The sequence below is a fragment of the Lethenteron reissneri genome, chromosome 67, assembly GCF_015708825.2.
Source record: "Lethenteron reissneri isolate LAM-NWPU_2019-01 chromosome 67, ASM1570882v1, whole genome shotgun sequence".
In the NCBI taxonomy this organism is placed as follows: domain Eukaryota; kingdom Metazoa; phylum Chordata; class Hyperoartia; order Petromyzontiformes; family Petromyzontidae; genus Lethenteron; species Lethenteron reissneri.
In genome coordinates, this window is record NC_083845.1 from 7888729 (window position 1) to 7908256 (window position 19528).

Genomic DNA, 19528 nt, shown 5'->3' on the forward strand with positions numbered 1-19528 from the left:
TAACACTGCCCATAGACTCAACACTGCCCATAGACTCAACGCTGCCCATAGACTCAACGCTGCCCATAGACTCAACACTGCCCATAGACTCAACACTACCCATAGATTCAACACTACCCATAGACTAACACTACCCACAGACTCAACACTGCCCATAGATTCAACACTGCCCATAGACTCAACACTACCCATAGACTCAACACTGCCCATAGACTCAACACTGCCCATAGACCCAACACTGCCCATAGACTAACACTACCCATAGACTCAACACTGCCCATAGACTCAACACTGCCCATAGACTCAACACTGCCCATAGACTCAACACTGCCCATAGACTCAACACTACCCATAATTCAACACTACCCCATAGACTAACACTACCCACAGACTCAACACTGCCCATAGATTCAACACTGCCCATAGACTCAACACTGCCTATAGACTCAACACTACCCATAGATTCAACACTACCCATAGACTCAACACTCCCCATAGACTAACACTGCCCATAGACTAACACTACCCATAGACTCAACACTCCCCATATACTCAACACTACCCATAGACTCATCACTGCCCATAGACTCAACACTACCCATAGACTCATCACTACCCATAGACTCAACACTGCCCATAGACTCAACACTACCCATAGACTCATCACTGCCCATAGACTCAACACTACCCATAGACTCATCACTACCCATAGACTCATCACTGCCCATAGACTCAACACTACCCATAGACTCAACACTGCCCATAGACTCAACACTAACCATAGACTCAACACTACCCATAGACTCATCACTGCCCATAGACTCAACACTACCCATAGACTCATCACTACCCATAGACTCATCACTGCCCACAGACTCAACACTACCCATAGACTCAACACTGCCCATAGACTCAACACTAACCATAGACTCAACACTACCCATAGACTCATCACTGCCCATAGACTCAACACTACCCATAGACTCAACACTGCCCATAGACTCAACACTAACCATAGACTCAACACTACCCATAGACTCAACACTGCCCATAGACTCAACACTACCCATAGACTCAACACTGCCCATAGGCTCAACACTGCCCATAGACTAACACTACCCATAGACTCAACACTGCCCATAGACTCAACACTGCCCATAGACTCAACGCTGCCCATAGACTCAACACTGCCCCATAGACTCAACACTACCCATAGATTCAACACTACCCATAGACTAACACTACCCACAGACTCAACACTGCCATAGATTCAACACTGCCCATAGACTCAACACTGCCTATAGACTCAACACTACCCATAGATTCACACTACCCATAGACTCAACACTCCCCATAGACTAACACTGCCCATAGACTCAACACTGCCCATAGACTCAACGCTGCCCATAGACTCAACGCTGCCCATAGACTCAACACTGCCCATAGACTCAACACTACCCATAGATTCAACACTACCCATAGACTAACACTACCCACAGACTCAACACTGCCCATAGATTCAACACTGCCCATAGACTCAACACTACCCATAGACTCAACACTGCCCATAGACTCAACACTGCCCATAGACCCAACACTGCCCATAGACTAACACTACCCATAGACTCAACACTGCCCATAGACTCAACACTGCCCATAGACTCAACACTGCCCATAGACTCAACACTGCCCATAGACTCAACACTACCCATAGATTCAACACTACCCATAGACTAACACTACCCACAGACTCAACACTGCCCATAGATTCAACACTGCCCATAGACTCAACACTGCCTATAGACTCAACACTACCCATAGATTCAACACTACCCATAGACTCAACACTCCCCATAGACTAACACTGCCATAGGACTAACACTACCCATAGACTCAACACTCCCCATATACTCAACACTACCCATAGACTCATCACTGCCCATAGACTCAACACTACCCATAGACTCATCACTACCCATAGACTCAACACTGCCCATAGACTCAACACTACCCATAGACTCATCACTGCCCATAGACTCAACACTACCCATAGACTCATCACTACCCATAGACTCATCACTGCCCATAGACTCAACACTACCCATAGACTCAACACTGCCCATAGACTCAACACTAACCATAGACTCAACACTACCCATAGACTCATCACTGCCCATAGACTCAACACTACCCATAGACTCAACACTGCCCATAGACTCAACACTAACCATAGACTTGTAGGGCTGTTACAGAGGGGCTGTTTGTGTAGGGCTGTTTGCATAGGAGCTAACGGATAACAAACACAGTGGGCGGGGACTCCGCCAGTACACGGGGTGGTGCCCGCAACGACGTCCGCACCGGACGGCGTGAGGGGGGTTGTGATCCTCTAGGGGGGTATAAAAAGGGATGAGCCAGAGAGCTCGGGGTTCAGTCTTAGAGTAATTAGGGGAAGACGGAAGACCGACCAGATAGGCCCTGGACTCCCCCTGGGACGCCGCCCTTATCAGGGCAGCGCAGGCTGGAGCCAGTGGCGTGGTCCCGTGAACCAGAGTTAGTACTCTGGGACTCCGGGTACCGTAGCCCGACTGACCAGTGTCGGGCCAGACAGCCTCCCCTAGCCCGTAAGTGGAGGACTCGGGGTAGGAAGGATAGCTAGAGGTGTATCCCCAGTTATACGGGTGAGGGGGCCGATACACCCCTCTAGTACTGTACGACCATTGTGTAAATAAACACGTGTGCCTTACAACGGTGTCCAAGCGTCTTCAAGAGTACTTCAGACTCAACACTACCCATAGACTCAACACTGCCCATAGACTCAACACTACCCATAGACTCATCACTGCCCATAGACTCAACACTACCCATAGACTCAACACTGCCCATAGACTCAACACTAACCATAGACTCAACACTACCCATAGACTCAACACTGCCCATAGACTCAACACTACCCATAGACTCAACACTGCCCATAGGCTCAACACTGCCCATAGACCCAACACTGCCCATAGACTAACACTACCCATAGACTCAACACTGCCCATAGACTCAACACTGCCCATAGACTAACACTACCCATAGACTCATCACTGCCCATAGACTCAACACTACCCATAGATTCAACACTACCCATAGACTAACACTGCCCATAGACTCAACACTACCAATAGACTCATCACTGCCCATAGACTCAACACTACCCATAGACTCATCACTACCCATAGACTCATCACTGCCCATAGACTCAACACTGCCCATAGACTCAACACTGCCCATAGACTCAACACTAACCATAGACTCAACACTACCCATAGACTCAACACTGCCCATAGACTCAACACTACCCATAGACTAACACTACCCATAGACTCAACACTGCCCATAGACTCAACACTACCCATAGATTCAACACTACCCATAGACTAACACTACCCACAGACTCAACACTGCCCATAGATTCAACACTGCCCATAGATTCAACACTACCCATAGACTCAACACTGTCCTCTCTGCCCTGTGAGTGGCCCTCTCTGGGGCGACGGTGAGCGTCTTGCCGGTGACGTTGAGCCACGTGGAGGCCGTGGCACTGTCCACGTCTGTGCGCGCCGTGCAGGCGTAGGGCCCCGAGTCGGCGGGGCTCACCGGCTTCAGCACCAGATCGGACGCGGAGCTCCCCTGCCGCACAAAGACAAAGATCCCCCGTGTAGCCTCTCACGTTGGGGGGCACGCGAGAGGGTGGGTGGTCGGCACCACCACGCCTTGGCTGCCTTCGAATCCTCGGTGCTGATTCTTTAGACAATTCACGACCGCAGTTGCCCCTTTCTGCTGCCCCCTGCCACTGCCACCGCTGCTGCTGCCCACTGCTGCTGCCCACTGCTGCTGCCCCTGCTACTGCCCACTGTTGTGGAGTGGCTCATGCAGCCAGCTATGGCTGCAGCGTTTCGGTAGTACATGTTGTTTATGCCATTGTGAAAATTCCGTCACAGTTCCTATGATCACTGTTTCATTGCTTTCATGGCTTTATTTTGGTGATTTCGAAAAGTGTATTGGTTTGGCCATGTTTGTTTGTTGTAGTACAGAGTTAGACTGATGGCCTTAATATAAGTTGTCTTGTGGTTGTTGTTGTTGTTGTTTGACTTGCATTCCACTGGGATTTGTGCACACAGCGTTAGTGTACGGTGCTTTTTTCTGCAATATTTTGCTGTCTTTTCTTGGATTTTCTGTTTGCACTTAGTCACATATTCACTTTAAGATGTTTTTTGGTTCATGTTTTTTGTTTTTTATTTGTTGCGGTTGCACCCGATTCAAGAGCCGAATGGCTCACAGGGCTATACCTAATATATGAACTTGAACTTGAGGATGCTCACTGCTGCCGCTGCCCACTGCCACTACCTCCTGCAGCTTGCCCACTGCTGCCCCCGCTACCCCTTCCGCTGCCCACAGCTACAGCTCACTTCTGCCCCCCCCCCCCAACGCCGCCGCTCACCACCACCCATGCCCTGTCACGGCTCACCATGCCCCTGCCACAGCTCACCATGCCCTGCCACAGCTCACCATGCCCCTGTCACGGCTCACCATGCCCTGCCACAGCTCACCATGCCCTGTCACGGCTCACCATGCCACAGCTCACCATGCCCTGCCACAGCTCACCATGCCCTGCCACAGCTCACCATGCCCTGCCACAGCTCACCATGCCCTGCCACGGCTCACCATGCCCTGCCACGGCTCACCATGCCCTGTCACGGCTCACCATGCCCTGTCACGGCTCACCATGCCCTGCCACGGCTCACCATGCCACAGCTCACCATGCCCTGCCACAGCTCACCATGCCCTGCCACAGCTCACCATGCCCTGCCACAGCTCACCATGCCCTGCCACGGCTCACCATGCCCTGCCACAGCTCACCATGCCCCTGCCACAGCTCACCATGCCCCTGCCACGGCTCACCATGCCCTGCCACGGCTCACCATGCCCTGCCACGGCTCACCATGCCCTGTCACGGCTCACCATGCCCTGTCACGGCTCACCATGCCCTGCCACGGCTCACCATGCCACAGCTCACCATGCCCTGCCACAGCTCACCATGCCCTGCCACAGCTCACCATGCCCTGCCACGGCTCACCATGCCCTGTCACGGCTCACCATGCCACAGCTCACCATGCCCCTGCCACAGCTCACCATGCCCCTGCCACAGCTCACCATGCCCTGTCACGGCTCACCATGCCCTGCCACGGCTCACCATGCCACAGCTCACCATGCCCTGCCACGGCTCACCATGCCCCTGCCACGGCTCATCATGCCACGGCTCACCATGCCCTGCCACAGCTCACCATGCCCCTGCCACAGCTCACCATGCCCTGTCACGGCTCACCATGCCCTGCCACGGCTCACCATGCCACAGCTCACCATGCCCTGCCACGGCTCACCATGCCACAGCTCACCATGCCCTGCCACAGCTCACCATGCCCTGCCACGGCTCACCATGCCCTGCCACAGCTCACCATGCCCTGCCACAGCTCACCATGCCCGCGTGCGTGAACTGCTCCCTCCTGCCGCTGCCTCCGAGGTGGTGTTCGCCGCGGCTCCACAGGAAGGCGACGCGGAGCGAGGGGTCGTGGGAGGCGCGGCACGACAACACCGCCCGGTGGCCGAACGCCACCAGCCCCCCGCTGGGGGCAGCCGTGATGCGGGTCGCCTCTGCAATGTTTTTTTTTTCAAATTATCATCAATTATATTTTTTTCTGTTATCATCAATGATTTTTATTTTGTATTATCATCAATGATTTTTATTTTGTATTATCATAAATTATATTTACTTTATCTTATCATCAATGGTATTTATTTTATATTATCATAACTTATAATTATTTTATATTATCTTCAATATTTATTTTATATTGTCATCAATGGTATTTATTTAATATGATATAAATTATAATTATTTTATATTATCATCAATATTTATTTAATATTATCATACATTATATTTATTTTATATTATCATAAATTATAATTATTTTATATTATCATCAATATTTATTTTCAAATTATCATCAATTATATTTGTTTTATATTATCATCAATGATTTTTATTTTGTATTATCATCAATTATATTTATTTCATATTATCATCAATGGTATTTATTTTATATTATCATCAATGGTATTTATTTTATATTATCATAACTTATAATTATTTTATATTATCATCAATATTTATTTTATATTGTCATCAATGGTATTTATTTAATATGATATAAATTATAATTATTTTATATTATCATCAATATTTATTTAATATTATCATACATTATATTTATTTTATATTATCATAAATTATAATTATTTTATATTATCATCAATATTTGTTTTCAAATTATCATCAATTATATTTGTTTTATATTATCATCAATTATTTTTATTTTGTATTATCATCAATTATATTTATTTCATATTATCATCAATGGTATTTATTTAATAGTATCATAAATTATAATTATTTTATATTATCATCAATATTTATTTAATATAATCATAATTTGTATTTATTTTATATTATCATCAATGATATTTGCTTTATATTATCATCAATGATTTTTATTTTGCATTATCATCAATGGTATTTATTTTATATTATCATAAATTATATTTACTTTATCTTTTCATCAATGGTATTTATTTTATATTATCATAAATTATATTTATTTTATATCATCATCAATTACTTTTACTTCGGTAAAGTCACGTAGAAGGGAAATAACAAAATAATAAAAATAAAACACAATAAAATACAATTCTCACGACGTTTTGGCCACAACGCAAGCAGCCGTCCTCAGGTGAAGAACAGGGCTGTCGGAACAGGGCTGTCGGAACAGGGCTGTCGGAACAGGTCTGTCGGAACAGCGCTGTCGGAACCGGACTGTAGGAACAGGTCTGTCGGAACAGGGCTTTCGGAACAGGGCTGTCGGAAGAGGGCTGTCGGAACAGGTCTGTCGGAACAGGTCTGTCGGAACAGGTCTGTCGGAACAGGGCTTTCGGAACAGGGCTGTCGGAACAGGGCTGTCGGAACAGGGCTGTCGGAACAGGTCTGTCGGAACAGGGCTGTCGGAACAGGTCGGTCAGAATAGGTCTGTCGGAACAGGTCTGTCGGAACAGGTCTGTCGGAACAGGGCTGTCGGAACAGGGCTATCGGAACAGGGCTGTTGGAACAGGTCTGTCGGAACAGGGCTGTCGGAACAGGTCGGTCGGAATAGGTCTGTCGGAACAGGTCTGTCGGAACAGGTCTGTCGGAACAGGGCTGTCGGAACAGGTCTGTCGGAACAGGGCTGTCGGAACAGGTTTGTCGGAACAGGTCTGTCGGAACAGGTCTGTCGGAACAGGGCTGTCGGAACAGGTCTGTCGGAACAGGGCTGTCGGAACAGGTCTGTCGGAACAGGTCTGTCGGAACAGGGCTATCGGAACAGGGCTGTCGGAACAGGTCTGTCGGAACAGGGCTGTCGGAACAGGTCTGTCGGAACAGGTCTGTCGGAACAGGTCTGTCGGAACAGGTCTGTCGGAACAGGTCTGTCGGAACAGGTCTGTCGGAACAGGTCTGTCGGAACAGGTCTGTCGGAACAGGTCTGTCGGAACAGGGCTGTCAGAACAGGTCTGTCGGAACAGGGCTGTCGGAACAGGTCTGTCGGAACAGGTCTGTCGGAACAGGGCTGTCGGAACAGGTCTGTCGGAACAGGGCTGTCGGAACAGGTCTGTCGAAACAGGTCTGTCAGAACAGGGCTGTTGGAACAGGTCGGTCGGAACAGGTCTGTCGGAACAGGGCTGTCGGAACAGGTCTGTCGGAACAGGTCTGTCGGAACAGGGCTATCGGAACAGGGCTGTCGGAACAGGTCTGTCGGAACAGGGCTATCGGAACAGGGCTGTCGGAACAGGTCTGTCGGAACAGGGCTGTCGGAACAGGTCTGTCGGAACAGGGCTGTCGGAACAGGTCTGTCGGAACAGGTCTGTCGGAACAGGGCTGTCGGAACAGGTCTGTCGGAACAGGTCTGTCGGAACAGGGCTGTCGGAACAGGTCTGTCGGAACAGGTCTGTCGGAACAGGGCTGTGGGGAACAGGTCTGTCGGAACAGGGCTGTCGGAACAGGTCTGTCGGAACAGGTCTGCCGGAACAGGTCTGCCGGAACAGGACTGTTGGAACAGGACTGTCGGAACAGGGCTGTTGGAGTAAGACAGCCCTGTTCAGTCGCGCACCTTTCACGGTGAGTGTCCCAGCGCTCTGCGCCTGTCCCAGCACGTTGTGCGCCGTGCAGGAATAGCTGCCCGCGTCTCCGCTCGCCACGGACGCGAACATCAGGCTCCCGTCCTCGAGCACGCGGAGCCTGCGTACACCACAACAAAAGGGGCCGTCCATAAATGACGTCACGCCCCGAGGGGGGTGGGGTGTCAGACATTTGTGACGATGGGGGGGGGGGGGGTTGAGAAATGTGACGTCGCATCAGAATGCGCAACTTTAAATAAATATAGACAACACGTTCTACTTAATTAAATCGACTTTTTAATAAATGTTTTCTCCTACAACATCAGAGTGCAGCGCCACATTAAATACGCACTACAATGACAATAGTTTGAAGCGATTTGAAGCATGTTTTATTTTCAAAATGGAAATATGGTTTTGGGGGAGGGGGGGGGCAGAGCTTTGTGACGTCATATTTGAGGGGGGGTGTCTGACTTTTTGTGACACCGTGTGACGAGGGGGGTGGGTAAAAATCGTCCAAAATCGCGTGACGTCATTTATGGACGGCCCCAAAGACAAAAGATCCCCCCGTCCGTGTAGCCTTCACAAACTGCAGGGGCAAGTGCTGTTAGCGAGCAGCAGCACCTACAAAGGCCGGCACGGCACACGTGGGGTTGGGTGGCCAGCACCACGCCCGGCCGCCTTTGTCTCCCCAGTGGCGATGTTTACACGTTGCACACCGGGTACCCATTCATAATTGGGTCTTTGGGCTTTTTGGGGGGGTTTCTTTTAGGTTTTTGGGGCGGGTGTTGTATTTTAGTATTTTGGTTTTGTTGATGTGTTTAGCTTGCCTATAATTCGAGAGTGTGGTTGTTCCCACCATTGGAACCTCATTTGCCAGTAAAAAATATGATAATTGTTTTTTTATCAGTGTGGTTGCTGTTGTTGGTCGTTGGAAATTGTCTCACATGGTGGCCCCTTACTCGACATCTTTGTGGCGGAAGGGGGCGGGTATCAAGAGCTTCATAGCTCATCCGGATTTTCTCCAGCATAAACAGATTTCCTCCTCTGACACACCGCACCAGAGTACTCGTTTGAGGCCGAGTCGACCTAGGGGTAGGCCCCGCGGGCACGTCGCTCGCACACACGTGGCGGGTCCACCTGGCGGAGGAGTCGGGGCCGATGGTGCCGTTTGGGCCGCTCCAGGTGACGCGGGGGGCAGGCCACGCGCTGGGGTGGCACGGGATGATGGCCCGGCCTCCGCTGACGGCCACCGTCTCCGCGGGCAACTCGTGGCCCGTGAAGTCCGGCACGGAGCCTGCGGAGAGAAGATCTGGGAGATGAGCCCACGCACGAACGAAGTTTTCTTAAATTTTGATCCCACTACTGAGCTATGTAAAGTATTTTTCAACGTAAGAAGCGGTGACCTGGCCACCGTGGCTTGCCATCATTATCATCATCGCGTGCACTTTTCGAGCAGCAGACAAATACTTTAATAGCGCGACGTCGATTCTAAATGTGCAGGGGAAACCCGGAGGACCCGGAGAAAAATCCAGGCGACCATCACGGGGAGAGAGAGAGAGAGACACGCAAACTCCAAATATACAGCAGCAGGCGTCAGGGTCGGGATCGAACCCACGACATCCTGCACACCAGGCGAGGTAGTTAACATCTCCTAGCCACCGTGATGATGATGATGAGAGAGAGACACGCAAACTCCAAATTTACAGCAGCAGGCGTCAGGGTCGGGATCAAACCCACGACCTCCTGTGTACCAGGCGAGGTAGTTAACATCTCCTAGCCATCGTGATGATGATGATGAGAGAGAGACACGCAAACTCCAAATATACAGCAGCAGCAGGCGTCAGGGTCGGGATCGAACCCACGACCTCCTGTGTACCAGGCGAGGTAGTTAACATCTCCTAGCCACCGTGATGATGATGATGAAAGAGAGACACGCAAACTCCAAATATACAGCAGCAGGCGTCAGGGTCGGAATCGAACCCACGACCTCCTGTGCACCAGGCGAGGTAGTTTAACATCTCCTAGCCACCGTGATGGTGATGATGAGAGAGAGACACGCAAACTCCAAATATACAGCAGCAGACGTCAGGGTCGGGATCAAACCCACGACCTCCTGTGTACCAGGCGAGGTAGTTAACATCTCCTAGCCATCGTGATGATGATGGTGAGAGAGACACACGCAAACTCCAAATATACAGCAGCAGCAGGCGTCAGGGTCGGGATCGAACCCACGACCTCCTGCACACCAGGCGAGGTAGTTATCATCTCCTAGCCACCGTGATGATGATGAGAGAGAAAGAGACACCAGGGACGTGTGGTCAGGGGAGGCACAACCTCATCTGTCATACTCCAATTAAAATAGCTGTTACGAAAAGTACAAAAATAATAAACAAAAAATTTGATTTTCCACTGATCTGTGTTATAAATGTAATTTAAGTACGATTCCAATCATTTTATAGTCAAAATCGCCAAATTCGCGGCGCTTCACTGCAAATACAGGAAGAGACGAGAGGTGAGGCAGCGACGAGCTCAGCCTCCCCTCTGATTGCGCAACCCCTCAGTAACTGGATGGAGCGCGGGCAATAAGCGCGTGCCTGTTACTATCTCAGTGTGTCACCAATGTGATGTTTGTAGACCCCTTCATTCCATGTCCTCGCCTTCCATAGTCCAGCTAACTTATTTCACGTATGTGTATAAAGAGATTGAGGCTCGCTGGTGTCGTCATGAAACTGCAATGAAAAAGCACCAGGGGAGGCAGCTATCACATCTGCCTCACCGAGGGGGACGTGTCTAACACGCCCCCCTCCGTGAGGCCACTCCCCCCTCAGTGAGGCCACGCCCCCCTAAGTGAGGACACGCCCCCCCCCTCAGTGAGGACACGCCCCCTAAGTCAGGACACGCCCCCCTCAGTGAGGACACGCCCCCCCCTTAGCAAGGCCACGCCCCCCTCAGTGAGGACACGCCCCCCCTCAGTGTGTGAATCTGGCTCTGATACCAGCCATTGCCTCCCTAGCCATTGACCTCACCGCATGTCACTGAGGTGGACTAGGTGGGGTCGGGGCCTAGGGGCGGGGTGGGGGCGGGGCCTAGGGGCGGGGTGAGGGGGGGGTGTCACCTGAGACGCGGAGCCGTGCGGCCGAGGTGACGCTGCCGAAGCTGTTGGAGGCCACGCACTGGTACATGGCGGCGTCGGACAGCAGCAGCGGGGACACGAGCAGGTCGCCGGACGCGTGGGACGCGACGCGCACGCGGCCCTGGGGGTCGCAGCGTCAGCAGCATCACCGTCAACATCGTCATCAAGAGGAGCATCATCATCAGCAGCATCAGCAGTAGCAACATCATCAGCAGCAGCAGCATCAGCAGCATCATCAGCAGTAGCAGCATCAGCAGCATCATCAGCAGCAGCATCATCATCAGCAGTAGCTGCAGTAGCAGCAGCAGTAGCAGCATCATCAGCAGTATCACCATCAGCAGTAGCATCAACAGCATCAGCAGCAGCAGCATCATCATCTGCCCGGAGTTCCCCGTTCGGCTCGGAGCGCTGGGTGCTGGAGAAGCGACGCTGGGGACGGAGGACAGAGAATGGGGGCGGGAGGAGGGTGAGGAGGAGGAGGAGGGTGAGGAGGGGAGGGGGGGAGGAGGAGGAGGGGAGGGGGAGGAGGAGGGTGAGGAGGAGGAGGGGGGAGGAGGAGGGTGAGGAGGGGAGGGGGGAGGAGGAGGAGGAGGGGAGGGGGAGGAGGAGGGTGAGGAGGAGGAGGGGGGAGGAGGAGGGTGAGGAGGGGAGGGGGGAGGAGGAGGAGGCGGGAGGGGGGAGGAGGGTGATGAGGAGGAGGGTGAGGAGGGGGAGGGGAGGGGGGAGGAGGTTGAGGAGGGGAGGAGGGTGAGGAGGAGGAGGGGGGAGGAGGAGGGTGAGGAGGGGAGGGGGGAGGAGGAGGAGGAGGCGGGAGGGGGGAGGAGGGTGAGGAGGAGGAGGAGGGGAGGGGGAGGAGGAGGGTGAGGAGAAAGGGGGGAGGAGGAGGGTGAGGAGGAGGAGGAGGGGAGGGGGGAGGAGGAGGGTGAGGAGGGGAGGAGGAGGTGGGAGGGGGGAGGAGGGTGAGGAGGAGGGGAGGGGGAGGAGGAGGGTGAGGAGAAAGGGGGGAGGAGGAGGGTGAGGAGGGGAGGGGGGAGGAGGAGGCGGGAGGGGGGAGGAGGGTGAGGAGGGGAGGAGGGTGAGGAGGAGGAGGGGGGAGGAGGAGGGTGAGGAGGGGAGGGGGGAGGAGGAGGAGGAGGCGGGAGGGGGGAGGAGGGTGAGGAGGAGGAGGAGGGGAGGGGGAGGAGGAGGGTGAGGAGAAAGGGGGGAGGAGGAGGGTGAGGAGGAGGAGGAGGGGAGGGGGAGGAGGAGGGTGAGGAGGGGAGGAGGAGGTGGGAGGGGGGAGGAGGGTGAGGAGGAGGGGAGGGGGAGGAGGAGGGTGAGGAGAAAGGGGGGAGGAGGAGGGTGAGGAGGGGAGGGGGGAGGAGGAGGCGGGAGGGGGGAGGAGGGTGAGGAGGAGGAGGAGGGGAGGGGGAGGAGGGGGAGGGGAGGGGGGAGGAGGTTGAGGAGGGGAGGAGGGTGAGGAGGAGGAGGGGGGAGGAGGAGGGTGAGGAGGGGAGGGGGGAGGAGGAGGAGGAGGCGGGAGGGGGGAGGAGGGTGAGGAGGAGGAGGAGGGGAGGGGGAGGAGGAGGGTGAGGAGAAAGGGGGGAGGAGGAGGGTGAGGAGGAGGAGGAGGGGAGGGGGAGGAGGAGGGTGAGGAGGGGAGGAGGAGGTGGGAGGGGGGAGGAGGGTGAGGAGGAGGGGAGGGGGAGGAGGAGGGTGAGGAGAAAGGGGGGAGGAGGAGGGTGAGGAGGGGAGGGGGGAGGAGGAGGCGGGAGGGGGGAGGAGGGTGAGGAGGGGAGGAGGGTGAGGAGGAGGAGGGGGGAGGAGGAGGGTGAGGAGGGGAGGGGGGAGGAGGAGGAGGAGGCGGGAGGGGGGAGGAGGGTGAGGAGGAGGAGGAGGGGAGGGGGAGGAGGAGGGTGAGGAGAAAGGGGGGGAGGAGGAGGGTGAGGAGGAGGAGGAGGGGAGGGGGAGGAGGAGGGTGAGGAGGGGAGGAGGAGGTGGGAGGGGGGAGGAGGGTGAGGAGGAGGGGAGGGGGAGGAGGAGGGTGAGGAGAAAGGGGGGAGGAGGAGGGTGAGGAGGGGAGGGGGGAGGAGGAGGCGGGAGGGGGGAGGAGGGTGAGGAGGAGGAGGAGGGGAGGGGGAGGAGGAGGGTGAGGAGGAAGGGGGGAGGAGGAGGGTGAGGAGGAGGAGGAAGGGGGGAGGAGGAGGGTGAGGAGGGGAGGGGGGAGGAGGAGGAGGCGGGATGGGGGAGGAGGGTGAGGAGGAGGAGGAGGAGGGGAGGGGGAGGAGGAGGGTGAGGAGGGGAGGGGGAGGAGGGTGAGGAGGGGAGGGGGGAGAGGAGGAGGAGGCGGGAGGGGGGAGGAGGGTGAGGAGGAGGAGGAGGGGAGGGGGAGGAGGAGGGTGAGGAGGAAGGGGGGAGGAGGAGGGTGAGGAGGAGGAGGGGAGGGGGAGGAGGAGGGTGAGGAGGAGGAGGGGAGGGTGAGGAGGAGGAGGGGAGGGGGAGGAGGGGAGGGGGAGGAGGAGGGTGAGGAGGAAAGGGGGAGGAGGAGGGTGAGGAGGGGAGGGGGGAGGAGGAGGAGGCGGGAGGGGGGAGGAGGGTGAGGAGGAGGAGGGTGAGGAGGAGGATGAGGAGGAGGAGGAGGGGAGGGGGAAGAGGGTGAGGAGGGGAGGGGGGAGGAGGAGGAGGAGGAGGCGGGAGGGGGGAGGAGGGTGAGGAGGAAGGGGGGAGGAGGAGGGTGAGGAGGGGAGGGGGAGGAGGGTGAGGAGGAAGGGGGGAGGAGGAGGAGGAGGAGGAGGAGGAGGAGGAGGAAGGGGGGAGGAGGAGGGTGAGGAGGGGAGGGGGAGGAGGGTGAGGAGGGGAGGGGGGAGGAGGCGGAGGAGGAGGAGGAGGGGAGGGGGGAGGAGAAGGGTGAGGAGGGGAGGGAGGAGGGGAGGGGGGTGAGCAGGGTAACGAGGAGGAGGAAGGGGGAAGAGAGGAGGGTGAGGAGGGGAGGGGGGGAGGAGGAGGGGGAGGAAGGGGGTGGGTTATGAGGAGGAGGGAGAGAGAGAGGAGGGCTCCAGGCTGTAAGTGCTGGGGTGGGGGAGAGCTGGAGGGGCTGGAGGCTGACTCACTTGCACGCTGCTGCTGCTACTGCTGCTGCTGGTGCTGCTACTGCTGCTGCTGCTACTACTGATGCTGCTGGTGCTGCTGCTGCTACTGATGCTGCTGCTGGTGGTGGTGCTGGTGGCGAGGGGGGAGCCGTCCTTGAGCCAGGCGTAGGATGGAGCCGGGGAGCCGCTGGCTCGACACGGCCAGCGCAGCGCCTCGTGCACTCCGCGCTCCGCGTCGCGCAACGGCAGCAGCCAGCGCGGGGCAGCTGCACACAGAGACACCGTCCCATATAGAGCCACCGTCCCATATAGAACCACCGTCCCATATAGAACCACCGTCCCATATAGAGCCACCGTCCCATATAGAGCCACCGTCCCATAAAGAACCACCATCCCATATAGAACCACCGTCCCATGTAGAGCCACCGTCCCATATAGAGCCACCGTCCCATATAGAACCACCGTCCCATATAGAGCCACCGTCCCATATAGAACCACCGTCCCATATAGAACCACCGTCCCATATAGAGCCACCGTCCCATATAGAACCCTCATCCCATATAGAACCACCGTCGCATATAGAGCCACCGTCCCATATAGAACCCTCGTCCCATATAGAACCACCGTCCCATATAGAACCACCGTCCCATATAGAGCCACCGTCCCATATAGAGCCACCGTCCCATATAGAGCCACCGTCCCATATAGAGCCACCGTCCCATATAGAGCCACCGTCCCATATAGAGCTACCGTCCCATATAGAACCACCGTCCCATATAGAACCACCGTCCCATGTAGAGCCACCGTCCCATATAGAGCCACCGTCCCATATAGAACCACCGTCCCATATAGAGCCACCGTCCCATATAGAACCACCGTCCCATATAGAACCACCGTCCCATATAGAACCACCATCCCATATAGAACCACCGTCCCATGTAGAGCCACCGTCCCATATAGAGCCACCGTCCCATATAGAACCACCGTCCCATATAGAGCCACCGTCCCATATAGAACCACCATCCCATATAGAACCACCGTCCCATATAGAACCACCGTCCCATATAGAGCCACCGTCCCATATAGAACCCTCATCCCATATAGAACCACCGTCGCATATAGAGCCACCGTCCCATATAGAGCCACCGTCCCATATAGAACCCTCATCCCATATAGAACCACCGTCGCATATAGAGCCACCGTCCCATATAGAACCCTCGTCCCATATAGAACCACCGTCCCATATAGAACCCTCGTCCCATATAGAACCCTCGTCTCATCCCATATAGAACCCTCGTCCCATATAGAACCACCGTCCCATATAGAACCACCGTCCCATATAGAACCTTCATCCCATACAGAACCCTCATCCCATACAGAACCCCATCCCATACAGAACCCTCGTCCCATACAGAACCTTCATCCCATACAGAACCACTGTCTCATCCCCTACAGAACCCTCATCCCATACAGAACCCTCATCCCCTACAGAAGCCACGTGTTCCCTCTGCTGTTTCTCGTTGTAATCGTCTTCAGGGTCTCCCCACCACCGGCTGAAGATCTCTCCTCCTGGCTGTGACTTCTCAAGCGCGTCTCACCCCCCCCCCCCCCTCTCTCACCGCTGCCTCCTCAAGTCACCGACCATACCCCGTGGAGCCGAAACGTCGGACACGGCAGCGCGTCACGGTGGTCACAGGCCCAGAGAGACAGCCGGCCTCGATTTCACCCCCCCCCCCCCCCCCACTTGCTACCCCCCCCCACAATTTATTCCTCTTCCGACGGACCCTACACGCAAGACGCAGTGCACTCTCACACTCCATTAGCTTCATTAATTCACCATATTTAGAGATGGAGAGAGAGAGATAGATAAATGCAAATCTCAGACTGCGCTCATTTTTTTACCCACACACACTCCAACCCCTCCCCCCCACCCCCCTCTCTCTCCATCCCTTCCTTCCACAACGAACCGGGCGCAATTGCCCGTGGCAAAATGCTCGGGCGATCGAGGGCTTTAATTAGTGGCAATTAAATCCGCGGCGTTACTTAACGAGCAGATGCGTGGCTCGAGCCGTATCGCGTCCGTACCGTTTAATGGATGGTGGAGGGGGGGGGCCAGGGGGGGGGGGGCGGGGATGGGGGGTGGGGATGGGAGGCGGTGGGGTGCGCGGCTGGACGGGGGTGGAAATGAAATTAATTTTCTCGCCGCTCGCTGAAGGGGCACGCGCGCGTGGCCGGGCCGCGGAGTGCGACGGGCGCGTCGCTGAGAATTCGCGTTGGGAAAAGCGTCGCGCGATGGCCGTGGAGTGGGCCCTGAGGTGGGCCTCTAGCTGGGTTCACGATGGCCCTGAGGAGGCCACTAGCCGGGTTCACGATGGCCCTGAGGAGGCCTCTAGCCGGGCTCACGATGGCCCTGAGGAGGCCACTAGCCGGGTTCACGATGGCCCTGCTGGGCCTCTAGCCGGGCTCACGATGGCCCTGAGGAGGCCTCTAGCCGGGTTCACGATGGCCCTGCTGGGCCTCTAGCCGGGCTCACGATGGCCCTGGTGGACCTCTAGCCGGGTTCACGATGGCCCTGGTGGGGCCTCTAGCTGGGTTCACGATGGCCCTGGTGGGTCTCTAGCCGGGTTCACGATGGCCCTGGTGGGTCTCTAGCTGGGTTCACGATGGTCCTGGTGGGCCTCTAGCCGGGTTCACGATGGCCCTGGTGGGCCTCTAGCCGGGTTCACGATGGCCCTGGTGGGTCTCTAGCTGGGTTCACGATGGCCCTGGTTGGCCTCTAGCTGGGTTCACGATGGCCCTGGTGGGTCTCTAGCCGGGTTCACGATGGCCCTGGTGGGTCTCTAGCTGGGTTCACGATGGTCCTGGTGGGCCTCTAGCCGGGTTCACGATGGCCCTGGTGGGCCTCTAGCCGGGTTCACGATGGCCCTGGTGGGTCTCTAGCCGGGTTCACGATGGCCCTGGTGGGCCTCTAGCTGGGTTCACGATGGCCCTGGTGGGTCTCTAGCTGGGTTCACGATGGCCCTGGTGGGCCTCTAGCTGGGTTCACGATGGCCCTGGTGGGTCTCTAGCTGGGTTCACGATGGCCCTGGTGGGCCTCTAGCCGGGTTCACGATGCCCCTGGTGGGCCTCTATCTGGGTTAACGATGGCGCTGGGGAGGCCTCTAGCCGGGTTCACGATGGCCCTGATGGGCCTCTAGCTGGGCTCACGATGGCCCTGGTGGGCCTCTAGCCGGGTTCACGATGGCCCTGGTGGGTCTCTAGCCGGGTTCACGATGGCCCTGATGGGCCTCTAGCTGGGTTCACGATGGCCCTGATGGGCCTCTAGCCGGGTTCACGATGGCCCTGATGGGCCTCTAGCCGGGTTCACGATGGCCCTGGTGGGTCTCTAGCTGGGTTCACAATGGCCCTGGTGGGCCTCTAGCCGGGTTCACAATGGCCCTGGTGGGGCCTCTAGCTGGGTTCACGATGGCCCTGGTGGGTCTCTAGCTGGGTTCACGATGGCCCTGGTGGGTCTCTAGCTGGGTTCACGATGGCCCTGATGGGCCTCTAGCCGGGTTCACGATGGCCCTGGTGGGCCTCTAGCCGGGTTCACGATGGCCCTGGTGGGTCTCTAGCCGGGTTCACGATGGCCCTGATGGGCCTCTAGCCGGGTTAACGATGGCCCTGATGGGCCTCTAGCCGGGTTCACGATGGCCCTGATGGGCCTCTAGCTGGGTTCACGATGGCCCTTGTGGGTCTCTAGCTGGGTTCACGATGGCCCTGGTGGGTCTCTAGCCGGGTTCACGATGGCCCTGGTGGGCCTCTAGCCGGGTTCACAATGGCCCTGGTGGGGCCTCTAGCTGGGTTCACGATGGCCCTGGTGGGCCTCTAGCCGGGTTCACGATGGCCCTGGTGGGTCTCTAGCCGGGTTCACGATGGCCCTGGTGGGCCTCTAGCCGGGTTCACAATGGCCCTGGTGGGCCTCTAGCCGGGTTCACGATGGCCCTGGTGGGCCTCTAGCCGGGTTCACAATGGCCCTGGTGGGGCTCTAGCTGGGTTCACGATGGCCCTGGTGGGCCTCTAGCTGGGTTCACGATGGCCCTGGTGGGCCTCTAGCTGGGTTCACGATGGCCTGGTGGGCCTCTAGCCGGGTTCACAATGGCCCTGATGGGCCTCTAGCTGGGTTCACGATGGCCCTGGTGGGGCCTCTAGCTGGGTTCACGATGGCCCTGGTGGGCCTCTAGGCGGGTTCACGATGGCCCTGGTGGGGCTCTAGCTGGGTTCACGATGGCCCTGGTGGGCCTCTAGCTGGGTTCACGATGGCCCTGGTGGGCCTCTAGCCGGGTTCACGATGGCCCTGGTGGGGCCTCTAGCTGGGTTCACGATGGCCCTGGTGGGGCCTCTAGCTGGGTTCACGATGGCCCTGGTGGGCCTCTAGCCGGGTTCACGATGGCCCTGGTAGGCCTCTAGCCGGGTTCACGATGGCCCTGGTGGGTCTCTAGCTGGGTTCACGATGGCCCTGGTGGGCCTCTAGCTGGGTTCACGATGGCCCTGGTGGGTCTCTAGCCGGGTTCACGATGGCCCTGGTGGGTCTCTAGCTGGGTTCACGATGGCCCTGGTGGGCCTCTAGCCGGGTTCACGATGGCCCTGGTGGGTCTCTAGCCGGGTTCACGATGGCCCTGGTAGGCCTCTAGCCGGGTTCACGATGGCCCTGGTGGGCCTCTAGCTGGGCTCACGATGGCCCTGGTGGGTCTCTAGCAGGGTTCATGATGGCCCTGGTGGGCCTCTAGCTGGGTTCATGATGGCCCTGGTGGGCCTCTAGCTGGGTTCACGATGGCCCTGGTGGGGCCTCTAGCTGGGTTCACGATGGCCCTGGTGGGCCTCTAGTTGGGTTCACGATGGTCCTGGTGGGCCTCTAGCCAGGTTCACGATGGCCCTGGTGGGCCTCTAGCTGGGTTCATGATGGTCCTGGTGGGCCTCTAGCCGGGTTCACGATGGCCCTGGTGGGGCCTCTAGCTGGGTTCACGATGGCCCTGGTGGGGCCTCTAGCTGGGTTCACGATGGCCCTGGTGGGCCTCTAGCTGGGTTCATGATGGCC

The 19528-nt window shown here is 56.4% G+C and overlaps 1 protein-coding gene across 1 annotated transcript in view; it reads right to left on the reverse strand.

Annotated features, from left to right (window-relative positions):
* The window catches only part of LOC133360133 (contactin-4-like), a 55355-nt gene that overhangs the window by 13633 nt on the left and 22194 nt on the right, over positions 1–19528 (reverse strand). Inside the window, 6 exon segments of the mRNA XM_061578719.1 lie at positions 3555–3675; positions 5522–5697; positions 8244–8371; positions 9388–9544; positions 11366–11504; positions 14473–14717. Coding sequence (XP_061434703.1) covers positions 3555–3675; positions 5522–5697; positions 8244–8371; positions 9388–9544; positions 11366–11504; positions 14473–14717 — 966 coding nt within the window.